At 49.9% G+C, this 12,903-nt stretch overlaps 1 protein-coding gene across 11 annotated transcripts in view; it reads left to right on the top strand.

Moving 5' to 3' along the window:
* Tdrd1 (tudor domain containing 1) overlaps positions 1–10,185 on the top strand; it is a 47,158-nt gene extending 36,973 nt beyond the window's left edge. For 10 of the 11 annotated variants that reach the window (XM_021152234.2, XM_085833949.1, XM_085833948.1 and 7 more), the window contains 5 exons: positions 1,752–1,919; positions 4,863–5,090; positions 5,531–5,577; positions 6,841–6,933; positions 8,957–10,185. In XM_021152234.2, coding sequence (XP_021007893.1) covers positions 1,752–1,919; positions 4,863–5,090; positions 5,531–5,577; positions 6,841–6,933 — 536 coding nt within the window. In that variant the 3' untranslated portion in view covers positions 8,957–10,185. The remainder of the gene's footprint in view (positions 1–1,751; positions 1,920–4,862; positions 5,091–5,530; positions 5,578–6,840; positions 6,934–8,956) is intronic. The other variant, XM_085833946.1, reaches the window with a different exon arrangement.
* The last annotated feature ends 2,718 nt before the right edge of the window (positions 10,186–12,903 follow it).

Genomic DNA, 12,903 nt, shown 5'->3' with positions numbered 1-12,903 from the left:
GTCATCACTGTGAGGCCTCATAGACACTGCAGACACTCCCCTGTGGCGTGCTGCTGTTCCTGGTTCTGTTGCTATCGAGCCTCTTTGTCAAAAGTGTTGTGTGTGTTGTCACTGTTCCTAGTCCTCCATATCAGCATTCCATCCCCTCAGTGAGCTCTACAAGGACACATGCCACCATGTTTCCCCATATCCTAGCCTAGCTGAAGGCTAGACCCGCTTGTCTTCCAAACCTGGCCCGCCATTGCCTGAGTCCTTCACCTTCATGCTGAGTGCTGTTTGTACCATCTCTGTCTCCCTGCCCAGAGGTTAGCTGAGTTTCTTCCCCTCTTTAGGTAGCTGATATCCCTCCTCCCTCCTTTGTTTTTGTTGACCTTGCTGCTCTTTGGATCTACCCCAACATCTGGATGTATGTGTTCCTTAGGAGCCGAGGAAAGGCATTGCATGGGAGGTAAAAACCAGTAGAAAGTCTGGGTTGGAAGTCATTCTGAAAGCACTGCCTTGTCTATTACTGTTGGTGTTTTCAATCAGAACGTAGGCAGCTTCTCCCAAGTTTGAATGTAACCTTTGCGGTGTGGAGCCTTGAGTATCCTCTCCATCCTGTTTGCTGATTGTAATGTGACTGGACACGGGCTGGCTCTCCATGTTGTGCTGCCACCCATGAATAGGCTCTAGTCTGGGAGTGCTTCAGATGGTGGGGTAGGGAAGGTTCCCCTGAACTCATGAGTTTGATTCATTCTCTCTGTTTGTTTTGTGCTGTGTTGAGGAGCTGCTGAGCCTCCCAGTGCTTGACTCGGCATTGCTGAATGTGTTTGCCGTGATCTGTCCCCACCCCCGGCTTGCTTCACGGAGGCTCTGCCGTCTTAGTTTACCTGCACTAGTTTCTTGGGTGTCTTTGTGTTTGAATGTTGTCCCCTTCATGTTTTTGAGGACAGGATGTCCTGTCTCTGTCTCTGTGCCATCAGTCTTTGAATGTGATGCTCTCCCCCCTCCAGGTCTTGTTTTGTTTGCTTTGCCCTCTCTGTCACTCACGTGAGAGGCTCCTTTGCACCATCTTTCCACATTACTACAATGGGATACCCAAGAGCTATTTGGAAGTTTCTGTACAGCAGAGCTTACCTACTTTAGGCCTTCAGTGCACGCTTGATCACATCTGGAAGTGCCCTCCTGTGTGGTCGCTGTCTCCTCCCTGGAACATACATCTTGTCTAACTGTGTCCTCCTCCCCTCAGCCTCACAGCCCCAGTCCATAGCCTTTGGAGAAGGGACTTCTAAGCGTGAGGCTCACCAGTGTCTTTGGTGAATTTAAAGCTAGGTGTGCTGTGTAAAAGTAGAGAGTAACTGCCTCCTTTGTCCTGCCCTCTGCCCCTCACCCTCAGGGGCCTTGGAGGCATGTGTGATCCTGCCTGTCTTCCTCCTCACCGTCAGCTTTGCACGAGCTCCCTTGCCTGTAAGCTGCTTCCATCTGTACATCTGTCTTCCAGCCTTGCAGCCTTCCTTCCAGCCTTCCAGCCTTCCAGCCTTCCAGCCTTCCAGCCTTCCAGAGCTGCATGGTCTTCTCTCAGCTCCCTTGTTTTTGTAGTTAAAAAACAAAATCAGGACTCTGCATGCCTCCACAGAGGGCTTTGGAAGGAATATAGAAAACTCCAGACTGTTAACTAGAAACCCAGTTAGTTTTTAGTGTAGTAGATAGAACCATCTTAAGGAAGGGAAGGGCTCAGACTGTAACCTGTGCTAAGGATCCCTTGTTTTCAGATGATGACTTCTGGTACCGGGCCATTGTTCTGGAAACGTTGGAATCCGATGTGAAAGTTCTCTACGCAGATTATGGAAACATCGAAACACTGCCTCTTTCCAGAGTGCAGCCCATCCCAGCCAGCCACCTGGAGCTGCCCTTCCAGATCATTAGATGCTCACTAGAGGGTACACAGTTCTGTTGCTTTCTAGATTTGGGTCTGTGCAATTTTTATCTTTATATTTCATAGCTCTAAGTCTGAATTAAATGGTTTATATCAGACTGTTACCAGTGTTCTGGGTTTGGGCTGGGTGTTTCCAAGTTCTTGGCCTTTTCACAGAACTAGAAAGTCATGGCATACATAGACCTGCAGAAGTCTTGAAGGGAGCTTTATTCAGAGCAAGTGACAGTGCAGATTACAGAGGAAGCACTATCAAGAGTAACAGTGGGTCGTATACCTGAGACCCCTCGGGGACTCTGGTCATTGTATGGGGCTTCCTTTTCACGTTCACGATGCATGCATAGTACACGCAGGTAAAGGAAGGAGGCTGCCACGTGTAATACTTCAAGTGGGGGTTATTTGTAGTCAAGTGGGGCTGTAGCTAAATTATCCTTAGCTTGCCTTCCTCTAAATATCTTAGCAAGAGTTTTCAGAGAAATTTTATCACCTTTGTACTTTTAATTCTTGTGAAAACTGCATTCCATCTGTCTCTGTGTTTGGGGGCTTATCTTCAGAATATCAGGGTTTGGAGATTGTCTTTCTCCTCTTGTGCAGCTCTCATGGCAAGTGGCAGGGTGTGAGCCCAGGTGGTCTTGGGCTCACCCGTGATTTTACTGCTCTGTCACAGCTCCCTATAAGAACCAGGGGATGGTTCCTGGCCTCATTCCAGCTTCCTCACTGTGCTTCTAAAGCAGCCTGTGCCTACCTGTCCACTGCTTGCCCGTCCACTGCTTACCCATCCACTGCTTACCCGTCCACTGCTGACCTGTCCACTGCTTGCCCGTCCACTGCTTACCCATCCACTGCTTACCCGTCCACTGCCTACCCATCCACTGCTGACCTGTCCACTACTGACCTGTCCACTGCTTACCTGTTCACTGCATACCTCTCCACTGCCTACCTGTCCACTGCTGACCTGTCCACTGCTGCCCTGTCCACTGCCTACCTCTCCACTGCCTACCTGTCCACTGCTGACCTGTCCACTGCCTACCTGTCCACTGCCTACCTGTCCACTGCTGACCTGTCCACTGCCTACCTGTTCACTGCCTACCTCTCCACTGTCTACCTGTCCACTGCTGACCTGTCCACTGCGGAGCTGTCCACTGATGACCTGTCCACTGCCTACCTGTCCACTGCCTACCTCTCCACTGCTGACCTGTCCACTGCCTACCTCTCCACTGCTGACCTGTTCACTGCCTACCTCTCCACTGCTGACCTCTCCACTGCTGACCTGTCCACTGCCTACCTGTCCACTGCCTACCTCTCCACTGCTGACCTGTCCACTGCCTACCTGTCCACTGCTGACCTGTCCACTGCCTACCTGTCCACTGCCTACCTCTCCACTGCCGACCTGTCCACTGCCGACCTGTCCACTGCTTACCTATTCACTGCCTACCTCTCCACTGCTGACCTGTCCACTGCCTACCTGTCCACTGCCTACCTCTCCACTGTCTACCTGTCCACTGCCTACCTCTCCACTGCCGACCTGTCCACTGCTGACCTGTTCACTGCTGACCTGTCCACTGCTGACCTGTCCACTGCCTACCTGTCCACTGCCTACCTCTCCACTGCTGACCTGTCCACTGCCTACCTGTCCACTGCTTACCTGTTCACTGCCTACCTCTCCACTGATGACCTGTCCACTGCCTACCTGTCCACTGCTGACCTGTTCACTGCCTACCTCTCCACTGATGACCTGTCCACTGCCTACCTGTCCACTGCTGACCTGTCCACTGCTGACCCGTCCACTGCCTACCCATCCACTGCTGACCTGCTCCCTGCTGACCTGTCCACTGCCAACCTGTCCACTGCCTACCTGTCCACTGCTGACCTGTCCACTGCCTACCTGTCCATTGCTGACCTGTTCACTGCCTACCTGTCCACTGCCTACCTCTCCACTGCCGACCTGTCCACTGCCGACCTGTCCACTGCTTACCTGTTCACTGCCTACCTGTCCACTGCCGACCTGTCCACTGCTTACCTGTTCACTGCCTACCTCTCCACTGATGACCTGTCCACTGCCTACCTGTCCACTGCCGACCTGTCCACTGCTTACCTGTTCACTGCCTACCTCTCCACTGATGACCTGTCCACTGCCTACCTGTCCACTGCTGACCTGTCCACTGCTGACCCGTCCACTGCCTACCCATCCACTGCTGACCTGTCCACTACTGACCTGTCCACTGCTTACCTCTCCACTGCCTACCTCTCCACTGATGACCTGTCCACTGATGACCTGTCCACTGCCTACCTGTCCACTGCTGACCTGTCCACTGCTGACCTGTCCACTGCTGACCCGTCCACTGCCGACCTGTCCACTGCCGACCTGTCCACTGCCTACCTCTCCACTGCTGACCTGTCCACTGCTGACCTGTCCACTGCTTACCCGTCCAGTTGGAATATGCAAAGAGCAGATAAATGAGAATGCTTGATGTGGCCCTGTCCTGCTTTTCTCAGAGATGATGACAGTGACTCTGTAGCATGCTTGGCCTTTGCACTGTCCTTTCCCACCAGAGCCCATAGGCATGAGTGTGTCTGTTCTGTGCCGTAAGCCTCAGTTAGTGCATGGTGCCTTACAACATGCTGATGCCAGCCACGCCAATCTCCTTAGACAGCGTCCTAAATATGGTCTTCTACAAAAGACATGGGGCTGAAGAAACGGCTTGTGGTTAAGAGCACTGATGGTTCTTGCAGGACCTGGGTTAATATCCAGTACCACATAGTGACTGACAACCACCTGTATGTAACTCCATTTCCAGGGAGGCCAACACCTTCTTCTGACTTCTGTGGGCAGGTGGTATACACATATATGTGTGTAGGCAGTACACTCATACACACAAAAGTAAATAAAGAAAATAAATCTTAAAAACAGGAAGACCTGTGAAGAAAGCTCAGGGTGTGACTCTTCCAGGGCTGATGGAGCTGAATGGAAGCTGTTCGCAGTTAGTGATGGAGCTGCTGAGAAATGCCATGCTGAACCAGAGTGTGGTTCTTTCCGTGAAAGCCATTTCAAAGAACGTCCACGCAGTGTCAGTTGAAAAATGTTCTGAGAACGGGATGATCAATATAGCTGAGCATCTGGTGATGTGTGGCCTGGCAGAAAACCTCACATCTAAAAGGAAAAGTGCTTCCACTAAAGGTACTTTCTTAAGCGTAATACACAGCAGAGGCTGCTGCTTGAGTTGTTCTGATTGTCTCTCTCCTCACGGCTTCAGTCCCCCACCCACTCCTCCTCTGCTGCACTCCTGTGGCAATTCAGCCTGACCCAAGGTCAGGGACAGCGGTGCTGTGGGAGTCGAGACTGAGAGCTTTGGAATGGCTGCAACTGTGCCCTGCCTTTCTTCGGGTTCTCTTTGATCTAAGCAACAGGAGAAGTCTTAGAAGACCTAAGACATCATAGAAGACCTAATCTTTTGCTGGTCTGAGAGTCCAGGACACAGCACATGACTGGGTGGGTGATGTCCTGCGGAGTTGACACTTAGACACAGACACACAGGTGCATGCTGGCTCGAGGCTGAGGCCACTGGCTCCCTCACTGCCATAACCTAGTGCCTGTTTTGTTTCTGTTTTTGCTTCTAGAGACACCACACAGCACAGATTGCTGTTGCACGGAGTTACAGAAACAGGTAGGTGCAGCTCCCTACGTGAAGCCACATGCCTCACTCACACTGAGAGAGGGATCATCCTGTCTCCTTTCCATCCAGCCACACGCCTCACTCACACTGAGAGAGCGACCATCCTGTCTCCTTTCCATCCAGCCACACACCTCACTCACACTGAGAGAGGGATCATCCTGTCTCCTTTCCATCCAGCCACACGCCTCACTCACACTGAGAGAGCGACCATCCTGTCTCCTTTCCATCCAGCCACACACCTCACTCACACTGAGAGAACAATCATCCTGTCTCCTTTCCATCCAGCCACACGCCTCACTCACACTGAGAGAGCGACCATCCTGTCTCCTTTCCATCCAGCCACATGCCTCACTCACACTGAGAGAGCGACCATCCTGTCTCCTTTCCATCCAGCCACATGCCTCACTCACACTGAGAGAGCGACAATCCTGTCTCCTTTCCATCCAGCCACACGCCTCAGTCACACTGAGAGAACAATCATCCTGTCTCCTTTCCATCCAGCCACACGCCTCACTCACACTGAGAGAGCGACCATCCTGTCTCCTTTCCATCCAGCCACACGCCTCACTCACACTGAGAGAGCTATCATCCTGTCTCCTTTCCATCCAGCCACACGCCTCACTCACACTGAGAGAGGGATCATCCTGTCTCCTTTCCATCCAGCCACACGCCTCACTCACACTGAGAGAGCGACCATCCTGTCTCCTTCCATCCAGCCACACGCCTCACTCACACTGAGAGAGCGACAATCCTGTCTCCTTTCCATCCAGCCACACGCCTCAGTCACACTGAGAGAACAATCATCCTGTCTCCTTTCCATCCAGCCACACGCCTCACTCACACTGAGAGAGCGACCATCCTGTCTCCTTTCCATCCAGCCACACGCCTCACTCACGCTGAGAGAGCTATCATCCTGTCTCCTTTCCATCCAGCCACACGCCTCACTCACACTGAGAGAGGGATCATCCTGTCTCCTTTCCATCCAGCCACACGCCTCACTCACACTGAGAGAGCGACCATCCTGTCTCCTTCCATCCAGCCACACGCCTCACTCACACTGAGAGAGCGACCATCCTGTCTCCTTTCCATCCAGCCACACGCCTCACTCACACTGAGAGAGCGACCATCCTGTCTCCTTCCATCCAGCCACACGCCTCACTCACACTGAGAGAGCGACCATCCTGTCTCCTTTCCATCCAGCCACACGCCTCACTCACACTGAGAGCGACCATCCTGTCTCCTTTCCATCCGCAGATTGAGAAACATGAGCAGATTCTCCTCTTCCTCTTAAACAACCCAACCAACCAAAATAAATTCATAGAGATGAAGAAGCTGCTGAGAAGCTAAGTAAGTTTCCTGTGTCCCCTTCTGTGATGCACCCGACTCCAGGCTGCTTATGTGAAGCCGTTGGTTTGAAATTGCTCACATCATTAGTATGTGAAGAGACTTGTAAAGATGGTCATGAGGTGAAGCTTAGCCTCAGACTGTGTCCAGACTTGACGTCTTCTCAGGCCTCACTGACTCTGTCTGCTGCAGTAGCTTTAGTCCTGAGTCTGGGCAAGGATAGAAGAGCGAGGAAGGTAGGCACTCTGTCACCTGTGACACTGGAGCAGGCTGTGCTGTGGCACTGTTGAGAGAGTGTGCTGGGCCCATCCCAGTAGTTCCCGACCGTGTCTTACTGTCAGGATCTCGCAAGCACAGGGCCATCAGAAAGTAGTCATGGCCAGCGGCCAACTGGAACTTGTGGACAAAATGAGATTCCCCACTCATTCACCCCTGTGTGTGTGCTGGAGGGGTGGGGTTGGTGCAGTGTCGGCCCAGAGCTGCCTCTTCCATGCTCCTGCAGCAGCTCCTGGGATTCCCTGGGCTGTCGCTCCTCTGGAGCAGCAGTGCTGACTGAGTGCGACCCCTCTGCTGAGTTTGTCCCTAAGGAAGCTAGCACCTAAGCTGACACCCTGAGCAACAGTTCCCATTGTCACGGTTTAGCATCTCTATACTTGATTTCTGTTTTATGCTTGAGCTTAAGATCTTGAATTTAATGAAGATTTTAACTAGACCGACTGAAGAGCATGCAGTGATACAGGCTTCTGGAATTAGCCTAGCTAATTAATCATTTGTACTTTGGTCTATTCATCTGTGTAGTGAACTCTCCTCAGAGAGATACTGAGAGTGCTCATATAATTTAAGATAAAGCTGCCATTTTCAATTGTTTCTAGAAAATTAGAAAGCCTAGAATGGTAAATGTTTGATTTAAAACATAACACACACTAGTTTTCCCCCACACAGCACTGTGTACGGGGCTGGGCCTCATATCGCACACAGTCCTCACAGCATCCTTGAAGCAGAAGTGCAGAGCAAGGTTTGTGCTGTCACAATCCCAGCACTGGGAAGCGGAGACTGCGGCTCAGCAACTGCTGGCCTAACCTGCTCATTAGTTCCAGGCCATCGAAAACGGGAGGTGGGAACAATCTGAGGAAGACTGGCTCACACCTGTGGGCAGAGCTGAGCGCACCTTGCTCCCTCTCCATATACTACACACATTTGTATCTATCTCCCTGCTCCCTGCCCCCACCCCCACATGTAGTAGAACGACCTTATTGTCTGATGAGGAAGCAGAGGCTCACGGTGTCCATGCAGGCTCTTAGTGTGCATCCCACACCTCACCCCCTATTGCAGGCTGGAGCGTACAGCTTACAGGTGAGGAGCTGTCCCAGCTGCTGTGTGTGCCCTGAGCTACAGCCTCTTTCTCGGTTAGTCTGGACCTGTAGGGCATGGAATGAGGAGATGACATAGGTACTCAGGCATTCTCTTCTCATTTGGGAGGAAAATAAAACTGGATATTTATTCTCACCTTAATTAATCTACTTACAGACATATGTGTTCAAAATGTTAAGGCTTTTTATAACTTCTGTGTTGTGTGGTTTTAGCTAGTAATTATCAGTCAGGTACGCCTGCAGTGCTGTCTTGGGGATTTGAGGCGTGTGAGACGTGGAGTTAAGATAGCTTGGTCTAATAAGACCTTGTCTAAAAAACTATGTACATAACAAAGGTGTTACTGCATTATAAATTTTGTAAATAGAGGTGCTAATATTGTTCTTAAAGGGATAATTAGATAAGTTAAAATGAAATTTGTTTTTATATTTGGAAAGAACTCCAATAGCTGCATTTTATATTTGTAGAGAATTCACTCTGATTAATGTCAGTATCAATAAAAATTAAACACTTATGATGCTGTTTAATTTTTCTCTGACATGTATAATCTAAATTTGTGTAATTTTAGTTTATCTGGCTTGCTTGTACTTAAAACTGAAGTTAAGAGCCATAGTGATTTTTATGTAAACCATAATGATGGCTGATTTTTCTCTTTCAGAAACATCATCTCTTGGAAATAGACACTGGAAAGAAAAGAGACAGCAAACGCCAGACCTGAGAAAGAATTGTGTCTGTGTTTTGTTCACTAGAATCGTTGCTTCCTCTTCTTTCCTTAGGGACTTTTGGCCACTCCGCCTGAGCTTGCTTACTTTGTTCTGTTGGGTTTGCTGCCCTCTCCCCAATTCTTTCCACGAAATACATGAATCTTACAGAAGAGATTCATGTATGAGGTAGGCGCGGTGGTGCACACCTGTAATCCCAGCCATGAGCAGCATGAGGCAAGAAGACCTCAAGTTCAAAGCCAGCAAGGGCCTAGTTAGATGCTTTCTCACTACAGACAAGACCAAAACGACATCAAGATTCAAAATGTAAGAGACGACTAGGAAGGAATATGAGGTACCTTCTGCTAAGAGTGTGTGTGTGTATTTGCTCTACTGAGTATAGAAGCTCGAGCCTCTCATGTATGAGGCAAGCTCTCCTCTTCCTCTGAGCTACAGTCCCAGCTCTAGCATCTCTCTGTCTTGAAAGTGCTGAAGAGAAGGCGGCTAGGTGTTGCTTGGATAGGTGTGGTCGGGTAGCTGGGTCTTAGCACTGTTTGTACATTTCAGGCCTTTGCCAGTGAGATGCTCCCTGTCATTGCTGCCTCATCCCAATGGGCTCTGTTTGGTTCCTTGCTTCTGGGTGGCATGTTTCCCTGTGTAACTTGTGGCTCACTCCAAGGATGTGCACTGCTTCTCTCAGCTGTGCTTGGATGGCTTGGCTTTTCATCTTGGATCATAGTGTGTCCACAAGCTCCAGCCTTGGCACTAGGAAGACTCCAGAGGGCCTCCTGGGATTTTACCCACTAGTCTGTAGCCATTCAGACTTATGCTCTAGAAATAATTCATTATCTTCTCAAACACAAATTCAGTCATCAATTTAAAAATGGAGAGCACATTTGTCATACCTCATGATCACAGATTGTCTTAACCTTAGCCATGTGCAGTAGAGTGTGCCTTCCTGACAGCCCAGTAGTCTCTCGTAATTGTCCCACAGTTTCAGTGCCATGTGGCCCTGTGGCAACCTAATACGACATCACCAACTCAACGTTGATAAGTAAACATTGCCGTGGGTGGGTTTGCTGACAGTGTGAGTCGGCGCCTCTGCTGAGTCTCATGTAAAAAGTTGCTTGCATGCTGACGCGCCTCAAACAGTTAAATTTGTCCTGATTCAGGCAATAAAGCCACTTGTTTTCACCTTGCCCTTCTGTGCTTACTGCTGGCCTTTTGGGGACCCCCTTGTCCATCCACAGATGCTATAACATCCACATGACTACAGGTGGCTGCGGTGCTGTGGCAAGGACAGCCCTTGCACCATGAGAAGCCAGACATCTCTTGGAAGAGGCCAGAATCCCAAGTCAAATTTCATTGCTTCAGATCCCACGTGGTCCTAGAAAGGTGACTAGAAGTCATTAGAATTTCCTACTTGGTGGAGCAGCTCCTTTCCACGAGGTAGAATTGTCACCTGAAGCCAGTCTCCCAGGCAGTGCGCCACAGCATTGAGTTTTATTTCTCACCCATTTTAATATGAGAGGTGTATGTTTTATTCCACAAATATTTCTTGAACTCCAGCTGGGTTCCTGACGTTGTGATCAATATAAACTTGGATGTGTCTGTCCACAGATGACTTCCTGGACAGAGGCTTGTAAGTATCAAGGTTTCAGGGACCATCCCTCAGGAAGCTAGTCTGCTGTGTGCCTCGGGGCTTCAGATCAATCCAGTGAGATGGGGCTAAGGAACAGGAATAAGAGCCAAGTTGTCGTGTGAACTTCGGGGGCAGAAATGGAGAGGACTCTGCTATATACATGGACACAGGGGTCTTTGGGAGTGTGACTTTTAGCTCAATCAAGAGTTTCTGTGAAGGCAAAGGTTTGAGTCTGCCACGCTCCCTCCGCACTTACAGTGGCCAGCTGTTGGTATCACACTGGCAACACTTGTCAGGTGTTGTCACCTCTGTTATCTGGATCATCTAGCAACTGGTATGTGTTTCAAGTAGAGACAGCTGTACACCTTAGAGAGGGCTGGGGGCCTTCCTGGAAGGTTCTCACCAGAGGGGTGAGGACTGTCTTTGAGTTTCTAAATCCTGGATGTCGGCACCAATGTTGTGTTTTATAAATAGATAAGATGCCAGGGATCTGTTTGGTGGAGGTGCGGTATGGTATGGGGGGAGAGGGTGCCTCTGCAGGCCCACGCTGAGGCATCCCTTCCCCCTGAGGCTTCAGCCACATTCGGATAGAGTTTGGAATAGAGTTTAGGGTGGGGGTGGGGTGGGGGGGTAGAGGCCAGCCATTAGCACACATGGAGAGGGGGAGGGTAAGGGAACAAGAGAGAGGGAGGGGCAAGCAGCCCCTTTAACAGTAAGTCAGGCACACCTGGCTGTTGCCAGGTAACTGTGGGGCAGAGCCTAGACTAAATGCCAACAACTGTTAGTACCAAGTACCACAGAGTTTTAAAACTTTTAGCTTCACTTGAAGGTGAGGCCCACTGCAGACCAGCTTGCTTTGGAACGTGGGTGATGTTGTCTAAGCCTTTGTTCACTGCCCTCAGTGTCACAGGAAGTCCTCACTGTGGCAGGTCTGTGGTGCGTCTAGATTTGCCTCTCCTCAAGTATGCTTTCCTCGTGGAGGTGAAGCATTCGGGTCAGTAATTACAACACCATCCTCCACGAGTCAAGATCTCAAAGGTGAAGCGTCTTGTCTGCATTACAGAACCAACAGGCTGCAGAAATGGCCGAGGAGCACCACCTCGCTGTCTCCAGAGCCATAGTCATTCCACCCTGCTCTGTCTCAAGCAGGTTGAGGCTCTCACCTGGACTTAGAAGTGTGTGTGTGTGTGCAGCAGAAACACTACAGGGCAGTTCGTGCAAATGCACTTTAAGAGAGCAGTTACTCAGCCAGGCAGCGGCGGCACACACCTTTAATCCCTCTGCTTGTCCCCAGAGCCTCTGGGCAGGACAGCTTTGTGAAAAGTTTGCAGCAACTCTTATTTCTGAGGCAGAAGGTACCACCAGCTTCCCTGGAGCGTTAGGAGTGGTAGGACAGCACACAGGCAAGTGCTACATACCCAGACTATGCTGAGACTTTAGTTATGAGGTGAAATGTGAAGTCATTCCAATTAGGTAAAAAAATGTTAGGTGTGGTAAGACTCTTGGTTGCTTCCAAATATTATGGAAATATGTTTTCATTTTATCCCAGATAAAATGGACCTTTCGCTACTTTGTGGGTTCTTCTTTCTTCCACCTTCTCCCCATTCCTACTCCTGACTTTATTTGGGGATTTTTCTCTCTCTCCCATCATAGTGTTAGGGTATTGGAAGGGAGGGTTAAGGGGAGAGGGAAGCTTGGAAGAAAGAAGAATCCACAAAGTAGCCAAAAGTCTTTCCATGGTAAGCCTAATTAGGCAGAAGGGCAGGGAGATGGTAAGCCGCCACTGGAAGGGTGGGAGGCTGTCAGAGGTGCCTTCCTAAGGGCTGCTGTCCATGGCAGCGTGGGCTACTCACAGGTACCACTGCTCAGTGTGTACGCTGTTGCATTTTGAAGGCTTAGTACAGTATGCATTGATTGCATGTAGAAACACGTGGGGCGTGTGGGTTAATTTTAAGATGACTTTGCCTGGTTTTGTCCTTTGTATACCCACTAAGACATTTGAAATTCCACATGTGCCTTTCATTTCTCTGAAATCTGCTGGTATGGAACTGAGGCCCTCTCACCCAGGACGCAGGCTCCCCCACTGATCCCACACCTGCTCCCCTCAGTGCTACTTGGGTTACTTTTTGGTGCTCCAGTTATGGTACTGGAAGGGAGAACTGAGTGAAGAAAGAGACATATAATAACCTTGTCCCCTCTCCAATGCAACAGAGAGATGCTAAATACAAAGAATGTGTGAAAATACAAAATGGAGTATTTACC

The sequence above is a fragment of the Mus caroli genome, unplaced genomic scaffold, assembly GCF_978045245.1.
Source record: "Mus caroli unplaced genomic scaffold, Mus_caroli_1 scaffold_20, whole genome shotgun sequence".
Lineage (NCBI taxonomy): Eukaryota > Metazoa > Chordata > Mammalia > Rodentia > Muridae > Mus > Mus caroli.
The sequence above is the reverse complement of the archived record's forward strand: the minus strand, read 5'-3'. Positions and strand labels throughout refer to the sequence as shown.